We start from the raw sequence: 21,651 nt of genomic DNA, 5'->3' as shown, positions 1-21,651 counted from the left end.
AGTTCAGTGCTCCCGAAAAACCAGAAGGTACCACAATAGTGTAAGGAGTCATCAAATGGAAAAGAACAAGTTTCTGCCCGAGCTTTTAGATTAAGGAAATCTGTTCATAATTATGCCTATTTGCCTCCAATTTTGGAACACAGATTTTAAAATAAATCTCTTTTTTAAAATGTTAATCAATAGTGACATCTCATTTCAGGGAGGAAATTGCAGAGAAGGAACAAGGGAGAGGAGTGGAATGCTCTCCTAGGAAAGGAGACAGCATTTAAACTTTCTAAGTTAGAAAATAAGAGAAGAAAATAACAAATAAATGAGGAGGAGGAGGAAAGTGTTATAAGAAAATAAAAGTCATTTAAAGAAGAATGGTTCCTCTCCATACAATTTATTATGCAGCGCGACAAATATATAAAGCTTACTTTCTAAGGGGATCTAACTGTTTATAAAAACCCCAAATTAGTAGAGGCACATAAAGAGGAAAGTTAAAAATCAAATACCATAGTCTTTTTTAATTTCTGTTTTAAAAACCTTTTTTCTTCTTTGTTTTTCTATTTTTTTTTTTCTGTTACACGCACAAACAACAATCAGCAACAATAAGAGAAGACCATATATTAAATTTTCAGCTTAAGACAAAAACCTCTGTTGTACATCAAATATTTTGATGTAATTTACAGTTGTTCATCAATGCTGTAATTTAGTTTTGGATGTAAAATCGAAACGACCTTATGTTTATTGAACACTGACATTTCAAGATTGTAGTTAACACTGACATACAGGTAGTTCTCAACTTATGACAGTAATGGAGTCGAGTATTTCTGTCATAAGTCAGAAAGACTTATGCTGATGTTGGAAGAATTATCCTTCTGGGTTCAGTTCCAAGTGGGGAAGAAAGACACTGGAAACATGGTGGCTGCTTGGAAAGATGGTTTAATGGTAGACAGGATCACATGCCTTGGGTGTAGAAAGAAGGAAGGAGATGCTGAGAGTCCCTGGGTTTTATACCCTCTGTTGGGATTTGAATTGGAGCTTGTATTCTGATTGGTTGTCAGACTCCCATGGGGCCATGCAGGAGCAACTCTATAGGCTGTCCTGAGTCCCAGGCTTGGTTGAGCCTTGCTGGATGACGATGTAATGAAAGGGCTTTGGGCAATTCCTATAACTCTACCAGGAGATCTTTGTTATGGTGGTATAACTTTTTTTTTTCAATGGGCATTCAGTTAAGTCAATGGTAGTTTTTTGGCTGGGAAGTTTCTTGAAATTTTTTTAGATTTCATCACATAACTACGGAATATTGCAACTAGCTGTCAAAGTGCTCAAAAATGGGTGAGGTTACTGCCATTGTAACTCCAGACTCGGGTCATACCAGAGGTGGTCTTCAGCAGGTTCTGACCAGTTCTGGAGAATTGGTAGCAGAAATTTTGAGGAGTTTGGAGAACCAGCAAATCCCACCCCTGACTGGCCCCGCCCTCATCTCTTCTCTGCCTCCCATTGAGTCCCAGCTGATCGACTGGGTCTTCTTTGGTTGCCCTGCACAGGAGAATGGAGCTGGAAAGCAGGTTAGTGGGGTAGGGAGGGAATGGAGATTTTGCAGTATATCCTTTCCCCAGGAGTCAGGAGGGAATGGAAATTTTACAGTAACTTTCCCCTGCCACGCCCACCAAACCATGCCCACAGAACCGGTAGTGAAAAAATTTCAATCCCACCACTGGGTCATACGTATCTTTTGGGGTTCCATGATAACTTGGAACAGTTAATAAGTGACCAGTCATTAAGCAGAGACTATTGGTAAGCCTCTTTTTCTCTATCTTTGAACGCTTAAGTTATCTACATATCAGTGTGTTAATAATTGCTAGAGAATACAGTACAAATATAACTTTATCTAAACAGTATGTTATTTCTTGGGTCTCATAATACAATAAAACAACTGTAAAAAAATAAAGTAAATATTACATAACAGTATTAGCAGTATTTCTCAACTTCATTAAGTTTAGGATGTGTGGATTTCAATTCGCAGAATTCTCTCGCCAGCATACTATCTGGGAAGTCCTGGAAATCCATACACTTTAAAAGCATGCTCGGTGGGGAATTCTGGGAGTTAAGTCCACCCACCTCAAAGTTGCTGACATTGAAAAATACTGACATAGAAGATTAAAAAAAAGATTGGATTTTAGGAGAAAGGATATGTTTTTTCTCCCATTCTCTCCATACTAGAAAAGGAAAGATAAATAAAAAGAATTAATGCTTCACGAAGAAAGAGTGTGATGACCCAGGGTGGCATACAAAACAAACACAATCACAGAAAACAGGAGAAGCCCCTTTTATTCTTTCACTGTGCTTTCAGGCTCCAAATATTCTTGATGGAAGCCAAAAAACTCCCACACAAACAGTTACAAGAAGGAAAAAAGCAATACAAACCAGGCCAGATAAGGGCTGGAGGACGTCCACAGATAACACACACTGGAAAGGACGCTAAACTCAGAGAAGAACCATCAACTAGAAATATTTCCACGCTTTGTTTCCAGCATTTGCCCGTACGCAGGTCCATCCTCTTATTCAGTTGTCACAGCTGCAGCCCATGAAGAGGATCAAGGCCCTCTCCTCCCGAGTAGGCCACATTTCTCCCTTATCATCTCCTCCCTGCATGCCCTAGGATGGATAGGGGATGGGCCTGGGTCCTCTGACTGCTCAACTGGCCTCTGCCCTTCCCCAGCCTCCTCCACAATTTCCGGAGCCACCCTTCTACTCCCTGTTGGCTGTTCCTCCTCTCCCTCAGAGTCAGTCTCCACCAGGGGCATGGCAAAGAAACTGTGGAAATCCCTACCAAGGTATAAGGGTGGCTCCAAACCAGGATAGCTTTTAAGGGAAGTAGGCCTATTTGTGAAGAAGAGCTATCAAGGTTTTCTGTAGAACAGCAAGCAATTCCCTGCTGGGAACATAAATGTCTCTAATGTGCTATGATGGCAATACTTCCCTATCTTGGTGTGACATCATTGAACAGTGTGTTCTGTCTTTGTCCCTAGCCAGCCTAACCAATCAATGATTTTGTTTTTGTCGTGTTGGGCAAGGTTAATGATTGTCAGCCTTCTGACCAGGCACAACAATAAATCTCACCTCCTCTGATACTCATCGCCCACGAGCAGAAAGAACAACAGGAAGTGATAGGTAACATACAGCTAAAGAAGTTGCTTTACTGCTGACAAGAACTCTGGATGCCCAGATCTGCCTTCTGCAGAATGCAGCAACCAAAGCCTTACATAACTCAGAGGTGGTATTCAGCCAGTTCTGACCAGTTCTGGAGAACCAGTAGCGGAAATTTTGGGTAGCAAATCCCACCTCTGACTGGCCCCGCCCCCATCTCTTCTCCGCCTCCCGAGTCCCAGCTGATCGGCTGGGTCTTCTTTGGTTGCCCTGCACAGGAAAACAGAGCTGGAAAGCAGGTTAGTGGGGGTGGGGAGGGAATGGAGATTTTGCAGTATCCTTCCCCTGCCATGCCCACCAAGCCACACCCATCCAGCCACGCCCATAGAACCAGTAATAAAATTGTTTGAATCCCACCACTGGGCTGTGGGTTGTTTGTGGAGCCATCTTTTGTCTTCTTCACACTCTATTTTCCACACACGGCCTAAGCTGGAATCTTTTGGAGCAAATCTTTCTAGCCGTAGGAGCTGCCAGTGATGTCTGGTGCTGGTCTGGAATGTTAAAAAGTCAGCACAATGAAATCTCTACCGCTTTGTACATCGGTGCACTGCATACACATATAAGGAGGAAAGGGCTTCAATTGCACAGTTGTCCCTGCCATTTGCCTGTTTGACCCTTTCCTGCAAATGCCACTGTGGCTTGCCCCGAGTGGGTGTCACATATTCCAGCTTTCATGCACGCCCATTTGCACAAACGCAGCGCAGAAAGTTGTACTTTACCATTGTATGACAACACTAGCTGGATACCCGTGCTTTGCAATGAAAGTATGTGATCGGGCTGTGCAGGAGCCTGGGCTTTCCTTCTTTCCTCCTTTCCCTTCCTGTCCTCCTTTCCTTTCCTTCTTTCCCCTTTCCTTTCCTTTCCATTCTTTTCCTTTCCTTCTTTCCTTTCCTTTCCTTTCCTTGCCTTGCCTTTCCTTGCCTTTCCTTCCCTGCCTTGCCTTGCCTTGCCTTGCCTTGCCTTGCCTTTCCTCCCATTCTCCTTCTTCCTTTCCTTTCCTTTCCTTTCCTTTCCTTTCCTTTCCTTTCCTTTCCTTTCCTTTCCTTTCCTTTCCATTCTTTCCTTTCCTTTCCTTTCCTTGCCTTGCCTTGCCTTGCCTTGCCTCCATTGTTTCCTCCTTTCCTTTCCTTCCTTTTTTTCTTTCCTTCCTTCCTCCTTTCCCTTCCCATCTTCCTTTCCTTTCCTTTCCCTTCCTTTCTTTTCTCTGTTCCATTCCTTTCCATCTCTCCATCATCTATCTATCTATCTATCTATCTATCTATCTATCTATCTATCTATCTATCTATCTATCTATCTATCCAGGGGTGGGATTCAATTTTTTTAACAACTGGTTCTGTGGGTGTGGCTTAGTTGGTGGGCATGGCTTGGTGGTCATGTTATTGGCTGGGCATGGCCAACTCAACATCACTCACATCTCCTCGCCTGGCCTCTCATGACTGTGGGGATGCTGCAACAGTCGTAAGTGTGAAAAACAGTCATAAGTCACCTTTTTCAGTGCCATTGTAACTTTGAATGGTCACTCCACACAAGCAAAGTACCAGCAAAGGAGGGTAAAAAAAACTTCAGAGAAGTTCCTGAGATAGAAAGTCTAGTCCTGCCAAGAATGTAATAAGGGTTAACGGAGAGACAGTTTCTGTAAGCAACCCCAGAATGTTTCCTTCCTGCCTTCCTTACAGGATTAGGCCAGTAATTTCTTCTAACAACCGGTTCTCCGAACTGCTTAGAATGTTAACAACCGGTTCTAGCGAATAGGTACGAACCTGTAGAATCCCACCCCTCTATTATCTATCTATCTATCTATCATCTATCTATCTATCTATCTATCTATCTATCTATCTATCTATCTATCTCTATCTATCTATCTATCTATCTATCTATCATCTATCCAGCAAAGGTGTTGTCAAATACGATCCTCCAACCGTTGTTCCAAAGGTGGTTTTCTTCAGGAGACAACTGGAGTTCCTGGTTTTTCTTTGAAGATGTTTTGCTTCTCATCCAAGGAGCTTCTTCAGCTCTGACTGGATGGAGTGTAATAAAAACACTGCAAAGTAGCTTTCTGTTTGGAAGTGTAGTTTGCATCCTTTTAGAGAGTCGTTGAGGCAATGTGGAGGTTTGTCTGTGTCCTCTTGAGTCACCTGATTGGTGGTGCAAATGGCTGTGGAGTTACTATGGTAACGGAATGTGAGGCAACTGGCAGTTGGAACAGATTTCTTTTCAGGTGGGGAGGGGGAGTAGAACTCCTTAGCATCAGAGCGTGTTAATAATAATAATAATATAGGAAATACTAATGCTCTGATGGTCATTTCGAAAAATCCTTTCTTAGTGAGCCCCCAGAAGCCAAGAGGAACATACGTGCCAAATGTCAAGTTTCGTGATGCTCCGTGCATGGTTTTCGCTTTTATATAGAGAGATTATATCGGGTTGTATGACTCATTAAATAAATGGGGTGTCTTTCTGTGGTCATGATCATTATCCTGCCTTTTAGGGGTGCTCTCTCTCACACACAATGTCTTGCCTGTTCCTTATATAACAACAAACAAAATAACTTCATCTTTCCTTCATTAATATTGATAATCACAATAGAGCCCAAAATTTTCATTGCTAAGCGAGGCAATTGTTAAACAAGTTTTTGCCTCTTTCTACAATTTTTTCTGCCACCGTTGTTAAGTGAATCTTAAGGTCATTAAGCAAATCTGGCTTTGCTTGATGACCACTGACTTTGCTTGTGGGAAGCTTGCTGGGAAGGTGACACACATGGCAATCACATGATCCCGGGACAGTACAATGGTCATAAATACACACCAGTTGCCAAGCAGCCAAATTTTGATCATGTGACCAGGAGCAATGCTGTAATGGCCGTGTAAAAACCTCATTTAACTTTTTTTAGTGCCTTCTAACTTTGAATGACCATTAAATTAATGGCTGTAAATTAAGGACTACCTGCACACATTCAGTTTAATGAATTTGAGCTTTTCTCATGCAAGAAAACTTTTGCAAAGCTTTGCATTATCAGGAATCAATACCTAAAAAATATTTGCATCTGATTTTGGTTTCTATGTTCATAAGAGTTTCTATAGGCAATATTTTCCTTGTTGGTTTTTGAGTGTCCTTTTATCGTTTTTGCTGGATCACAATTAATTTACTAACAATTAATTTATTTACGTAATTTACAATGTTTTATATATATATCTTACACTACATATAAGAAGCTCTTTTTTTATAACTTTGTGTTTGTAACTCAGGTTGTTTTACAGTGAAATAACAAAATCGAGGACCAAAATATCCCAGAAATAGTAAAAAAATAAAATAACAAAAAGGGTTTCCTGTAAGCCAGCAAACGTAACTGAGTTCCTGTCTTCTGTTGGATTTCACAAACAGTCCTACAGCTTCACCTGGTGGATCTACATACAATTGTGCAATGCTGACTTTTCCATTCAATTTATTTTTTCTTTGCCACATTTGTAGTTTTGTTTTTATGATTCATTTTCTTCTTCTTCCAGTTTTGGTGATGAATCTCTGTTTGCATTTGTGTGCTTAAGCTCCTTAAAGATACTCATGAGGGTGAAACTGGGACTGTTTACAAGATCAATTGCAAGAATTGCTGTGAAGGTATTACACATTCAATGCACGGAACAGTATGTTCTCACTCAGGCTGTAGGGAAGATTCAGTAAGCTTGTGGGGGAAAATATCTACAGTCAGATTACTAGATGTGTTCAATTTAGGAACACCAACTTTTGTCAGCTTCTCCTATTTAATATTGCAACAAAACAGGAATTTTATGCTCTTGGTGACAGTTTCCCCTTTTCCCGCCTTTTTTTTTTTACCTTCTGGGTGCTCTGAATGCTGTTTTGTGATTTACCTCATGATGTTTCTGACTGTCTCGTCTGCTGTAAATATAAATGTAAAATATATTTATTTGTATAAAACTACAAGTTTGTGTCAGCGTTTCTGACTCCATTTGGACACAGGGTGCGCAAATCCCTGACAATAATAGTGTCAAGAAATATGTGGTCGTAGGTTAACCCGTTGAAAATAGATTGATTCAAACTGAGAATTAACCTGGAACACCAATGTTATCCATATGATCATTTAGGATACGGAAAATATTTTATATTGCAATTTACCCTGGGGTGGGATTCAAATTTCTTAACAACCAGTTCTGTGGGTGTGACCTAATTTGTGGTCATGTGACTGGGTGGGCATGGCTTATATGTAAATATTATAAATATTGATGTAAATATTGATTTTTTTTATAAAAAAAAGAGCAGCCTTTACCCAAAAGCAGACAAAGCAGGCAGGCTGATTGAGTAGCTAACAGAATTCACTTAGATATCTATCTGCAATCGGCTACCTGAGTCTGTCACATAAAATTTGCTTGCAAGCAAACTCATAAAATTAACTCACAACTCACCAAGTATGTAAATATTGAATTTTTTATTTAAAAAAGGAGCAACTTTTACCCAAAAGCAGACAAAGCAGTCAGGCAGATTGATTTACTCGCAGAATCACAGATTCACTTAGAGATCTATCTATCTGCAACCTGTCTGCACTGAAAAGTAGAAGCTTCAGTCCTAAGGAAGGTTTGGCTCTGCTTTTAGATTAGCTAGAAAATACTAAGCCTGCAGAATCAAAAATCACTGTTGATGATACCCAGCTGACAAATGTAAAAAATTTCAAATATTTGGGACGTATCATCTGAAGCAAGTCTTTGGACAAAGAAAATTGACTCCAGAACAGCAAAGCCAGCCAGGCACTGGGACAGCTGCATACTAGAGTGCTCAATCACCTGTATTTCCACAAAGCTGAAAGTCTACACAGCTGTAGCAATCTCTTCTTTAGTATAGGATGTGAATCCTGGACTCTGTAATGAAGGCACATCACACCATTAGAGAACTTTCTCATGCATGGTCTCCGCTCCATCCTCGGCATTTGTTAGCAAGACTGTGTCTCCAATCAGCAACTAGTTTATCAGAGCCCAAATACATCAGAATGCCTCACCTATTGTTCTTTTGTGTATGGAATCTGGAGGTGCTTTTTCAAAAGGCAACTGGACTTTCTTTCTTTTTCTTTGAAAACATTTTGCTTCTCATCTAAGAAGCTTCTTCAGTTCGTTTAGTTTTCAAGGTAAAAAAAATCAAGGAAGTCCAATTGCCCTTTGGAAACCATGACATGGATGATGGAGAATCTCCATAGATGTGGAGTCTGGGAACAACCATAGTCAACCTCCCATTATAGAACATAGAACAACGCTGTGTTGTAATCGTCTCTCTTATATACTAGTCTCCCCAGATGCAACCAATGAAGAGGATCATGGCCGCCTCCTCTCTCGTGTAAGCCAAGTTGTTGCCTTCTCCGTTCCCCCCTGCATGTCCTAGGATGCAGAGGGGATGGGCCTGGTTCTTCCTCTGACTGCCCAGATGGCCTCTGCCCTTCCCCAGCCTTCTCCACAACCTCAGGAGCCACACCTCCACTCCCTGTCAGCTGTTCCTCCTCTCCCTCAGAGTCCGACTCTACCAAGGGCATGACAGTCTGAGAAAGAAATCTTAAGCTTAAATCAAATGCTAGTAGATTAATAGGTACCACTTCACTAGGAAGATAAGAGCATTCCATGAACCTTTGGTGTGTAGCCATGCTAGCCACAGGACCACGAAAATTGTCTTTGGATAATGCTGGTTCCATTGGCTAAGAAACAGAGTAATGGCCCCCTAGAATCAGACACAACTGAACAGGGAAATCTTTTTTAAATGTAGGTTTAATGGCACCATTGGAAAGGAAATATGATAGCATTTGATTATTTATTCTTCCCTATCTACAGGGTAGAACCTTAAACTTCAGACCATTTTTAATAATATCCCTACTGCTGCTTGTATTTTCATTTTAAATATATCAGATTATCTTTTTTCCATAATACAAGAGATTCCTTCTCAATTTTTTTAATATGAAAGCTAAATTCGTGCACAGTGATGCTTTGCATCTGTATAATGAGACCATCATAAAGGATTACAGTAAAACCTTCACTTTCATCTTCAGAGTAGGTCTCTAACCATCATTACACTTAACACATAATTCCAGGTAACAACATCTCAAATTCTGTTTTTTTTCCCCCTTTTCCATTCCCTCAAGTCTTATCTATCAACTTGTCAAGCTGGGTATGTCTAACTTTTACCTGTCATACATGACTAAAGCAAAAGGAAGATTTTTCAAGACCAGGCAAAGAGAATATACCTGCAGTCTCAGCCAGATATGTGTGCTTGGTAACTGTGGAAAGCCATAGAAAGGTCATATCAAAAGTGATTTTTATTTTTGAAAAGGCAAGTGGATAGGGTTTTTTTGAGAAAAGACGTTTCACTTTCAGCTTCCAGGATAGGAAGCGAAACGTGGTCGTCTTCCTCAAAAAAAGTCAGCCCAGTTGCCTTTTCAAAAAATAAAAAACTATTTTTGATACAACTATGATCTGGATGACTGAGAATTTCACAGATATTTTGGGCACAGAAGGGTTCTAAAAAGGCTTTGATCCTTTAAAGATGAGTTTAGATGAAGTCAGCCCTTTCAGAACACACAGGAAAGAGGCTGAAGTGAGCATAGACTGAAATTTTAGGAGGCCAGGCATTAGCAGAAAAATAAGAGTTTAACCAGGAAGCCTGACTGGTTTACTGAATCTAGGGAAATGCCATCTCCTTTGCCATTCCTGGTTTTCGCCCTTCTTTCCTCTTCCACCCTAATGATTATTGTTGGAAAAGAAAACCATCCTCTTCAACAATCACTCAGTGCCATGGCAACTAGGACGTCAGCATGAGATGGCAGCTGGATATGCCGTCTGAATTTCTCCTTCCTTGGGATCGGAAGCATTTGAGGCGGAAAAAGGATGGAGCGGGGCAGCGTGGGAGATGAGATGCAGAACCGTGGCCAGCGGGGAGCATTTCCCCTTGAGAGGATGGCAAAGGTAAAGGGGGGGGGGGTGAGTTGGAAGGGGGGGTGCCGCTCTTGGTGCACGAGGGCAGGAGAAGGAGCAGTGGGTGGACGCTCGCCTCAAAAGAGATCCAACCTGGAACTAAGGAGGAATTTCCTGCCCATAAAAACAATTGAGCAATGGAACAGCTTGCCTCTGGGAGTTGTGGGTGCTCGGTTGTGGAGACTTCCAATAAAAGATTGAAAGGTTGGTCTGGGGTGCAGTAAGGTCTCCTGCCTTGGGCAGGGAGGCTGGACTAGAAGACCTCCCAGGTCCCTTTCAGCCCCATGAGTCTATGGTTCTGTGAATCTCATGTCTGCCGGGGAAAAGGGGCTAATGAAATCTCCCAAGAGATCCAACAGTTTGAGCCGCTTAGGAATTATGGCCGTCCTTCCGAGACTCTACCACTGTCCATGGTGCTGGAAGCGCCTCATTTACCTACGGCATAAATGACTTTCAACAAGGCGGGGGGGAGAATGTCAATTCCCCCCCCTCCTCACGTATTACAGGCACGTTCCCCCTCCGAGTTACGAACGTATGCAGATAAATTTGAGACCTGTTTGGTTAGTGCAACGGGATTGTTCTTGAATAGCGAATACTCTCTCTCTCTCTCTCTTTTTTTTTTTTTTAAGAAAAGAGACGAGGGAGTTTTAATTTAGCTCTCGGGGAGCGGGCCACGTGACTCGTATTCCATGCGATCCGCTTTAGGAGTTTGAAAAGGGGCGTCAGCACTGAGTTCCAGGCCACATCTCTTATTTCATTTCCCAGGGAAAGAAGGAAGTGCAACATGTTTGACTTTCATTCAGCCCTCGGCGGCCCAACATCCAGAGGTGGAGCAACGGTGCATATCAAAGCTGGTCTCCAAAATGAAGCTGGCCCTCGCAACCGAAATTCTCAATGGGCAACTTTGCTGAATTTGGGATTATGCCTGGAAGCAGGTAGGATTCATTCTGCATCCTTCCTTCTGGGAAGCAAGGGATTGGATCGAGGGAAAACATTCCAATTTTAATTTTAATGTTCTTTTTCTTTGGACCTTGCTGGATCAATGGTAGACACTTAAATTAAAAAAAATGAAATCAGTTCAGCTGTCTCACATCCTTTAAATACCAGTTATTCTTGTCATTAGAACAGCCAGTGGTGCTGGTTCTTTTAGCATTGCATAGAAAGTGAGGTTTTATAGGTTTGGGGATACATAGTTTGCAAGCACAGGGTCAAAACTGGTATATTGGGCATCCCTTGTGGCAAGGCTGGAAAGGAGATTTGTGTAAAAAGATGGACGCTAGCCCCCCAAATTGACAATATTGATGTTAATGGACCGATAGTCTGGATTCGTGCTGTTATTCAGTACTGTACCTGCATGCCACTGAAGATGATGGCATGGAGATCTGCAGGACTAATGGTTTACATTGAACGTTCAATAGACAATTATTCCTAAATGTAAAAGCAGAAGCAAAAAAAAGGAATATCTTTTAAGCAGTATGCCCACTGAATTGGGATCAGGAGAAAGTGGAAAGAATAATGCCACAGATCTCAAAAGACAATGGGTGATAGAAATCAGAACTAGATTAGGTTTTCTACTGTTGATGAATTAAAAATATGCAAACAAAAAAATGGACTCAAAGATATACCGCTCTTTGTTGGTTTCACTGGGACAGTTCCCTTAAAAGTAGAATTAGAAGGGCAGAAGCAGGTGCAAACTGACCTGGAATCCAGCCACATTCTAGTGAGCTCTAGTGAGGTCATCTAGTGGTATCAGGGAACAGCCACGATGTTTTGTACTGTACTTCAACACATGGCACAACGCTTGGTCAGATAAAAAATTGTATTGGGGGACTAAAAAAGAAGCCACTATGTAGTAGCTGATTGCCTTCTGTCCATATGAGGGTACAATTCCCTTTTTAAACTCACTTTAGTTTAATTCCAGTGCTTCCTTCTTAGCCTTTCCATCTTTTTGCCCTGCGCTATTCAAGCTTTGAAGCAGGGCAACTCTTGCCATGCCCATTCACATGACTGACATCCCAGCCCTGAGAAACTCATCCAATTTTCCTCTTTCCAAAACCAATATCTGCATACATTTCTTCTGAGTGTTTGTATACCTAAGTACTTTAGACATAGGGATATTTCAGTCCAATTTAATTCATTTTCCATTTAAATTCCATAGAATCAAATTTATTCATTTATTATGTCTTTTGTTGGTTAATAAACCCCCCCCCCCCCCCCTAATAAAAAACAACATAAATTAACTTTTTTTGGTCTGACTTGATTTGATATGATTTGAGTGATTTGATTCAACTTCAAGGATGCACCTACATATGCTGAGACTTTGTTTCAGGGTTGGCACTGAGCACATCATTGATAACATTTAATTCACAATATGAGTGGGAGTGGGGGATACAATTAAAGCAAAGCAAATTCCTTTACAGAGATTCAATGCCTGGAAAATACCCAGTGAAAAATTATTTGATACTATATGTATTTATGGGGTATGCAGCTGTAAGATAGTGAATTAATTGATTTTTAAAAGATGCTCAGAAACAGATTAATGAATGGGAAAAACATCAGTGGTTAATGCATGAGGGAGAAGATCTAGTTTGCCAATATCCCACTCATTATTTTCTTGCTGGCCCTTGGCCAGTCTTGTGGGCAGGAATGGGACTTTGGTCTGATCTAGAATGAGGCTGCAGCTGCCTTGGCTCTAGTTCACAGACGTGAACCCTTCGCATCCAGAGCAGAGGATAATTCACAAAAGAAAAGGCATTAACTTGGTATCTATGGGGTCCTTGATGCTCTTGGATGATGTAACCGACTTGGGTAATGAAACGTCAGTAACTTGGTATCTTTTTGAAGGCTCCCTAGAAAGAAATGGTCAAACACAGAGGGGTTTTTTTTTTAACTCTCTTCTCCTTATTTTCTTTCCAAAAGATATCTCTGCTTTGGTTCTGAATGTTAAATGCATTGAAATATAGCAAGCATGAAAAAGTACATACTTTGGACAAAATGTCTTGTTCCATTCTGCTGTTTGTTCATTTGTGTTAGAACTGAATCATGCCTTTTCAGCTTCTCATTATATGACACATGCTGGGACTCAGTTTGAATGCCTCCTCACACAAAGGAGTTATGAAGCCCTTTCCAATATTAACAAAAGAAACCAATTCTTCATGCCAAAATAATGCTTTAAAGAAGCTGATTAGCATTTTCTTTTAACAAGCCATATCCTATTAATGAAAACGAAAGCCAAGTGCTAGGAATCAGGATTCATACACCTAATTCAATGTATTGAAGACAAATCTAATAACCAAAGAGACATTCAATTAAATCCAATAATCAATATGTTAAGGCTTATAAGAAGGATATTCTTCTAAAAGAGAGAACGTTTATGTCCATCACTAAAAGGAAACAAAATGTTGCTAACCCTAACAACACAATATTGAGGAATCAGTATGTAAATCATATTCCATTCGGATTACAATAGAAATTAGCAACCCATATTGCTGTGCATGTATTTTCCTGTTGGATTCAGTCCAACCAATTCAATCTACCCAGGTGAAACTGTACCGATGCCCTACTTGAGAAAAGTGGCTCAGAGGCGGCAGTGCCTTTTGGTACCTGGGTTGATCTTTTGGAACAGCTTTCCCACAAACATTTGGTAGGCTCCATTGTGAAGTGTATGAAGAAAAGTTGCAGGAAATGAGCATGCCTAGTTTAATAAAAAAAGGAGGGCTAAGGGTGACATGATAGCGTGTGCCAATACCTCAGGGGTTGCCCCAAAGAAGAGGGAGTCAAGCTATTCTCCAAAGCACCTGAAGGCAGGGCAAGAATCAATGGACTGAGCATTTCTGGAGGATTTGGAATCTTGACTGCACCTCAGTTTGGTTGCAAGTCAGTTTTGTAGTTGAACCATTAACGAATCTTCCGTATGTGCACTTTTCCTGATATTACTCCTTGTGTGTTTTAGCTTGTAAATTGCTAAGCATCTTCAGAATTTGGCACCCTATGAACGTTAACAGCAATAATAATTTTTCATGTCAAGTCAAGTGGGAGCTCTTTAACCTTGGCAACCCAATGAGTGCTAGCAGTAAACAACAGAGAGTAGCAAAAGCTGCCTTTACTCCTCTGTGCCTCTGGAAGAAGCCAAATTGTAGGGGCCCTTATATAGAATTTCATCTGCCAACAGATTAAACCAGTTATATGTTATAATACTTCAAGTTATTGAGATAATATCTATTGTGAAATCCAGCAAAAAAAAAATGGCACTTGGACCCCTATGTAAATATTTCACTGGAAAACAGAGAAGTGCAAGAAATAAAAAACCTGGAGTGTGACATATGCTTGTAGTTTATAAATATGAAGAATCTACAGTTTATACTATGCTATTTTCTTGGAAACAGTTAGTTGGATCAAATCCTTTGCATTAGTATTTAATTTTTAAAATATAAGAAATCGCGGCATACATTCATCTGTCCTGAAACACTCCACCAGAAAATGTTGGAAACATAAGTGAGGTACTAATCCTAATGCCCTGTTTATATACAATTACTAGCTCATTACCCGTGCATCGCTACAAAACTATGTGGTCGGGCTTAGTTTTTGGGGAGGAAAATAAGGGGGGGAAATTCTGCCTCTGCCTACCAGCATCCATCAGTATTCATCTGGCTAACATCCTGTCAGTGTGTGAGAGAGTTGAGGGCTGTTTGGAAACTGAAACAATATTTACTGTGAGCAAGGAGACAGCAAGGAGCCTGGGCGTGGCTTAGCTCAACTGTTCTGTACTGAAGCTGCTTGCTGCTGTGAAAGTAAAACTAAAACTGAAACTCCTCTCCTCTGCTTGTGTTTTGCATTTGGAAGAGATTTCTTTTCAGGTGGGGAGAGGGAGTGGAACTCCTTAGCATCAGAGCGTGTTAAGAATAAGAATAAGAATAAGAATATAGGAAATACTAATGCTTTGATGGTCATTTCTAAAAGTCCTTTCTTAGTGAGCACCTAGAAGCCAAGAGGAACATATGTGCCAAATTTCAAGTTTGTAGGCTTTATTCTGTGATACGAAGACCAAGTGATGTTTGTTACTGTTCCTTTACTCCTAAAACAACTGATGGATCTTTCTCCCCATGCAGTCCTCTAAGGGAAAGACTGACTATGCTGCACTCCCAAGACATGGATCGCCACACCACGCCTCTTCTCACCCCAACCTCAGGTCTCCTGCAACAAAACCACCCTCAGGCACAAACCTCGAACCCTTTGGGGAGCCACGAGGCCACCACCATGTCCAAGGAGCTCGGGTTAGAGAAAAACAGTACAGTTTCACAGTACGAGTTGATGCCCGGAGAAATCATCATTGCCAGCTTGCTTTGGGGGGTGTTATGGTTACTCTCCGTCTTCGGAAACTCCCTGGTTTGCCTCATCATCTACAGGAGTAGAAGGACTCAGTCGACCACCAATTATTTCGTGGTCTCCATGGCCTGCGCAGACTTGCTGATGAGTGTGGGGTGCGTACCGTTTGTCCTGTTCCAGTTAGCCTCTGACGGATGGACATTGGGCAGCATGATGTGCAAGGCAGTCAGGTATTTTCAGTATCTCACCCCCGGGGTTCAAATTTACGTCTTGCTTTCCATCTGCGTTGACCGGTTCTACACGATCGTCTACCCGCTAAGTTTCAAGGTGACGAGGGAAAAAGCCAAAAAAATGATTGCGGTGTCTTGGATCTTCAACGCAGCCTTAATGTCTCCGGTTTTCATTTTTGGGGGATCGGATGGAGACCACCACTGCCGTTTTTTCCCTCCCTGTTCTTGGGACGGTGCCATTTATAGCATCATCCATGTATTAGTAGCTTTCCTGATCCCATCGGTTCTCATTGTTTTCTTTTACCAGAAAGTCGTCAAGCACATTTGGAAAATCGGGAGCGAGGGCAGAGCAGTCCGGAGAACAATGAATGTGGTCCCTAGGACAAAGGTGAAAACCATCAAAATGTTCCTGATGTTAAACTCTCTCTTTCTCCTCTCGTGGCTCCCATTTTACGTGGTTCAACTGTGGCGCCCACTCGAGACCGATCATAGGAAAAGCGCCTTGGTCTTTCTGATGGCTACTTGGATATCGTTTAGTTCCTCGGCCTTGAAACCGACGTTGTATTCGGCCTACAATGCCAACTTCAGGAGGGGGATAAGGGAGACTTTCTGTATGTCCTCCATGAAATGTTATAGGAGTAATGCCTACACCGTCACCACCAGCTCCAAGATGGCCAAGAAAAATTACGTGGGGATCTCAGAATTCCCCATTGTACCAAAAACCGTTTCCAAAGACAACATATATGATTCTTTCAACAGAGAAGCAAAAGAGAAAAAACTTGCCTGGCCTATTAATTCAAACCCACCAAACACATTTGTATAATTAATGCCAGTCCTTTCAAAGACTCTTCCTTTGAGCAGATGCCATCTTACAGGAAGGATTTCCATACAATTAAGCAGGGAAAATAAATGCTTTGTTTTACTGAGTCCGTTTATTTTATCCTATGGCGCATTGTTTTAAAGCTACAGACTTTGTGATGACCCAGGGCGGAGCACAAAGGCAACACAGTCAGATAATCACTAGGAGTCCCTTTATTAGCTCCAACTTTGCCCCCAATGTCCAGGTTACCTTCTTGCTGGAGAAAAACTCTCCCAGGAGCAGCTTTTGACTGCAGAGAATCAAGTCCAAAATGTGATCAACAAAAACTGTAACTTTAAATCCAATCAAGCCAAACTGAGTTAATTAGTTCGGCAGGGCAGGAGCAACAATTCCAGATGTGAAGGCACAACAATCACTCAACACGATTGGGAAGACACCAGGAACACAGATAAGCAAAGTCAACATAAGATAAACTCACATTTGCTCCCAGCAAACTTTCTTCCCAGCTGTGGCTAATGAAGGGAATCAGGGCCCTTTCCTCCCCCGTAAGCCATGCAACCCACGTTGCTCTCTTCTCCGTTCTTTCCTGCGTGCCCTAGGATGAAGAGGGGGTGGGCCTGGGTCTTCCTCTGAATTCCCTCTCCCTTGTTCTACCTCTCCCCTGCTCTGCCCACCCGGACTTTGCCCTTCCCCAGTTTCCTCTACAGCCAATGGAGCCACACTTCCACTCCCTGTCAGCTGTTTGGCTTCCTCCTCCGAATCAGACTCGGACAGGGGCATGACAGTCTTCTTTAGAATAACCCTTACAGTCGGCACCGGCAATACATTCTTGCTTTCTGCATTAGAAATTATTTCTGACCAATTAGTGTAGATCAGGCCAGTATATAGAAAGGAAGGAATGGACCCAATAGGAATTTTGTGATGGAACACAATACTTTTTTTTCCACACCTGAAAACTGGGTTTGTGTGTTCCAACAGTCCCTGTTTTCAGAAATCTTCCCCCGATAAAGTATTGCGAGAGACATACCAATACTTGTCTGGCTGGTTTTGTTCTCATCCCCTGGATCTGTAGACATTAAATGGAGAAAAGAATCATTTTATCATGTACTGTTGGTGACCCAGGTTGCCTAGGGAGACAGGCTTCGATCAAGTCCACAACAAATGGCCATACAACAGCCGGGGAAGCTCCAGCCCTAAAGGCAGCTGCCCACAGTCCCACAAACAAAAGCTGTTAGTGTTTGGGGATTAACCCCTAGCAGAGTATTGCAGCAGTAGTCAAGCCAGGCAGCCAAACGAGAGTGGAAGGGCCCCAGAGTATACACACACTGAACACAAACACTGTTTGTAGTTTAAATAGTTTTTAATCCATTTAGAGTTTAAAGCATTGTCATTCAGTCCATTTGTCATTCACTATATTTCCATCCAGTAAGACTCACTATTACAGTCCAAGTTAAGAGTCCTTACAATATCTTTATCAGCCGATAAAGATATCTTCTCCTCCTCCGGTGCCTCTCTCCAGAGAAACAAACGCTGGATATTCAGCAAGGCGCTCAAACAGTAGAACAGTTGAATTCCGCAGTAAATCAGCAAACAGTAGCAGACAGGATCATCTCGGTCACAGGCACAGTACAAACAGTATTCACAGTTAGTCACAGTAAGCTTTCCAGCTTCTAATGCTTCCTTATATTGTAACTTCTAACACGCACCCTTAATCGGCTAATTGCCTGCAACATTGTGCTTAAAGTGATAAGCACTTAAACCATGATATCTAAGTTTTATATATTTATTCACCCAAACCATATTTGGTATCAATGTTATACCTAACATACTCCCCTTTTGGGTGAAATAAATATATAATACCTTTACAATCTAATCCCATAGTTTTCACAACTCTCCTGGTGCTTACTGGCACCTTGGGCTTTAGTAAAATTATCAGCTAAATTGTCCTCCGACATACAGTACTCTAGCTGAATCATCTTACTTCTTACAGATTGTCTCACGTTTAGGTATCTTAGATCTGTATGTTTGCTCCTTGTTTTTACTGCAATATTTGTGGCCATTTGAATTGCTGCCTGATTATCTTCATGTATAATTATAGGATAATCCACAGTTATACCTATATCAATTAACATTTGTTTATACATTATTAATTCTGTACATAACAGAGATAAACAGGAGAATTCTGCCTCCATAGTAGACAAACTTATATGCTGTTGTCTTATTGACTTCCAGCCTATTAATGTCTTACCCAGCATTATGGCTGTTCCTGAAGTCGACTTTCTAGTGTCTCTTTCTGATGCAAAACTAGCATCTGCATAAGCACTCAGAATTAAATCACCTTTTGGCTCTAAATACAATGAATAATTCATTGTCTTTTTAAGATATCTTAATATCCTCTTAGCTGCAATCCAGTGTCTTTCACACGGTGCAGAATTGAATCTAGCCAATTGATTCACACAGTACGAAATATCTGGTCTAGACCAATTACTTATATAAGTCAAACTACCAATTAAAGATTGATAAATCACCTTATCAAACTCCGGGCTTTGTTCATCAGTGTTGCTAAACTCCTGACTCATTGGAGTCTTAGCCGGCTTACAAAGCTCCATCTTATAATCTTTTAGCAATTTGCTTATCTTATCTTCCTGAGATATCTTAAAACCTTTCCGTGTTTTCTTTATATTTAAACCGAGATATTTCTTTATCTCCCCTAATTGCTTGATCTTTATTCTCTTTCCTAATGATGCTATTATTTTATTTGCTTCATCATTAGTTTCAGTTATCAATGCAATATCATCAGTGAACAACAATAATAATGATACTTTCCCATTTGTCTCCCTCTTAAACAGACATGGATCGGCTAAACCAGCTTTAAATCCTATATTGTTTAGTTCCTTTACAATATACTGGTTCCATTCATAGCCTGATTGTTTAAGACCATAGAGGCTTTTCTTTAACAACCAACAATCATTATTATTCTTATTTTCACTTTTAATACCAACAGGTTTTTCATATAAATAGTATGTTTTAATGGGGCGTGCAAGTAAGCAGTTTCCACATCTAGATGGTTAACTATATAGTTTTACTAGCTGCCCACACTAAAGCTGCCCTCAAGGTTGCTGCCTTAAGACTAGGTGCAAACACCTCATCGTAGTCATTGGCATTCTGCCTAAAACCTTGGGCTACTAACCTTGCCTTATGGATTAAATTACCATCTTTATCTGTTTTTACCTTAAATATCCATTTGCAGCCAATGGACTTCTTACCTACAGGTAATTTGGCATTCTCATACACTTTCATATCTCTTAATGAATTCAGTTCCTTATTCATTGCTGCATACCAACTTTCTTTTTCCTTAGTAGGATACTTTTTTATTTCTTCTACAGAATTAGGAACTTGATTAATCTGGCACACTGTGTTAGCCTGGTACCTATCAGGCGGTCTAGATACACGTGTAGTTCTTCTGGAAATTACAGGGCTTACAGGAGGACTTTGTTGAACTACTACCTGTTCATCTTCCTCATCCTGTTCAGCTATTGAATCTGTTTCTTCCTTTATGGGCACTATTTCATCCTGTATTTGTCTCTTTACTTTATTTTTAAAGTTACAGGGATAACTAATGGGATTTCTATAGGATTCAATAATTACATCTTTATTGGCATCCTGTTCTAATTTCTCCCATCCTTCATGTTCTAGAAATTGGGCACTAGCACTACATAACACTTTAGATGTGCCTTTCTCCCAAAATCTATATGCCCTATGGTTTGCCTGATAACCAACGAAGAAAAATCGTTTAGCTCTATGTTGCCCTTTTTTTCTGAGTTGTGCAGGAATATGCACCCATGCTGGTGCACCAAATGTGTGCAGGTAACTTAGGTCAGGTTTCCTGCCATGCCACCTGGTGAATGGTATTTCACCTGTTGTTGTGTTAACAACGTTGTTCAATATGTTATTAGCACACATTGTAGCCTCCCCACAAATAATCAGGTAACCCAGAATCATTTAACATTGTTCTAACCATTGCCTGTAGTGTTTGGCCTCTTCTTTCAATAAAAGCGTTATGTTCTGGCCTGTATGGAGCAGACTTCTTATGCTCTATTCCAGCTACCTTAAGTCTGTTCTGGAATTTGTTATTAATAAATTCCGTACCATTATCTGTCACCAGGGTTATCAGTTGCCGTTTAGACTTTCTTTCAGCAAACTTAAGCCAATTGAAAAAATGTTGATATGTTTCAGTTTTGCTTTTCATTAAATAGCAAAACCCATATCTAGAATAATGATCCATAATGCTCAGTATATATCTAGCACCCCCATACTGGGTTTCTTTGGACCTATTATGTCTGCAAATACTACTTCTAAAGGTTCTTTTGTTTTGAAACCATTTAGCCTATTTGCAGGCAATACTTTGCTCTTATCTTCACAGCAAACATTACAACGCAAATATAATGTTCCATTTAAAGCTGCAGTTACCCTTTTTGTTATCTTTTTCAATTATGCAATTATTATCCTTAAAAGTAATTACATAACCTAATTTATCTAATACCCTTACTGAAAGCAAATTAAACTTTAGTTGCGGTACATACAACATTTTTATATCCTGGTTTATGCACGGACAATGTGCAAGACCTTCACCTTTCGCTTTCAGATTCCAGCCGTTAGCAAGAGATATATGTTGAGAGCTTGTAGACATTTTTATAAATTTTGTCTTATCTCTTGTGATGCAGTGGGATGCGCCACTGTCAACCACCCATAGATCATTCTTCACATCAGAGTTGCTAAACATGGCTAGTTCAAATGCTTTCTTTGGCTTTTTTACATTCTGGCTTTTTCCCTTTTTGCAGAAACTTGCCAAATGTCCTCTTCCTCCACAATTAAAACATTTTTAATTGTGTATGCTGTGAAGATAAATTCTTTTCTTCCATGTGCTGTATTTTGCTAAGCTGGTTTCTTTCAAGCTTTGAAGATAATTTCTCTTCTTTCTTATCTTCTCTCAGCTCACACACGCTCACGCCTTCTTCTGGCTTCTTCTAATAGCCTGCCTGTTATGTCGGTTAATGAGAGGCTTTCTTTTGGCAATACCTCTCTAACGAAGTCACATAGTCATCATAGCTTTGATCTAATGAAGATA

The 21,651-nt window shown here is 40.8% G+C and overlaps 1 protein-coding gene across 1 annotated transcript; it reads left to right on the top strand.

Moving 5' to 3' along the window:
* Nucleotides 1-10,796: 10,796 nt before the first annotated feature.
* On the top strand, nt 10,797-17,549 carry GPR19 (G protein-coupled receptor 19). Its single transcript, XM_026679239.2, has 2 exons — nt 10,797-11,083; nt 15,257-17,549. Exons 1-2 carry the CDS (start codon nt 11,043-11,045, stop codon nt 16,524-16,526), a joined length of 1,311 nt encoding a protein of 436 aa, XP_026535024.2. The 5' UTR covers nt 10,797-11,042; the 3' UTR covers nt 16,527-17,549.
* The last annotated feature ends 4,102 nt before the right edge of the window (nt 17,550-21,651 follow it).

Source organism: Notechis scutatus, chromosome 6, assembly GCF_049901735.1.
Source record: "Notechis scutatus isolate UNSWTSFEM ecotype Mainland chromosome 6, rNotScu1.2, whole genome shotgun sequence".
Lineage (NCBI taxonomy): Eukaryota > Metazoa > Chordata > Lepidosauria > Squamata > Elapidae > Notechis > Notechis scutatus.
This window is presented reverse-complemented; position numbering and strand designations above follow the sequence as displayed.

Coding starts and splice junctions, on each gene's coding strand:
- GPR19 (XM_026679239.2), top strand. CDS start 11,043: ATGGGCAACTTTGCTGAATTTGGGATTATGCCTGGAAGCAG. Junction 11,084..15,256: donor GGGATTATGCCTGGAAGCAG/GTAGGATTCATT, acceptor CTCCCCATGCAG/TCCTCTAAGGGAAAGACTGA.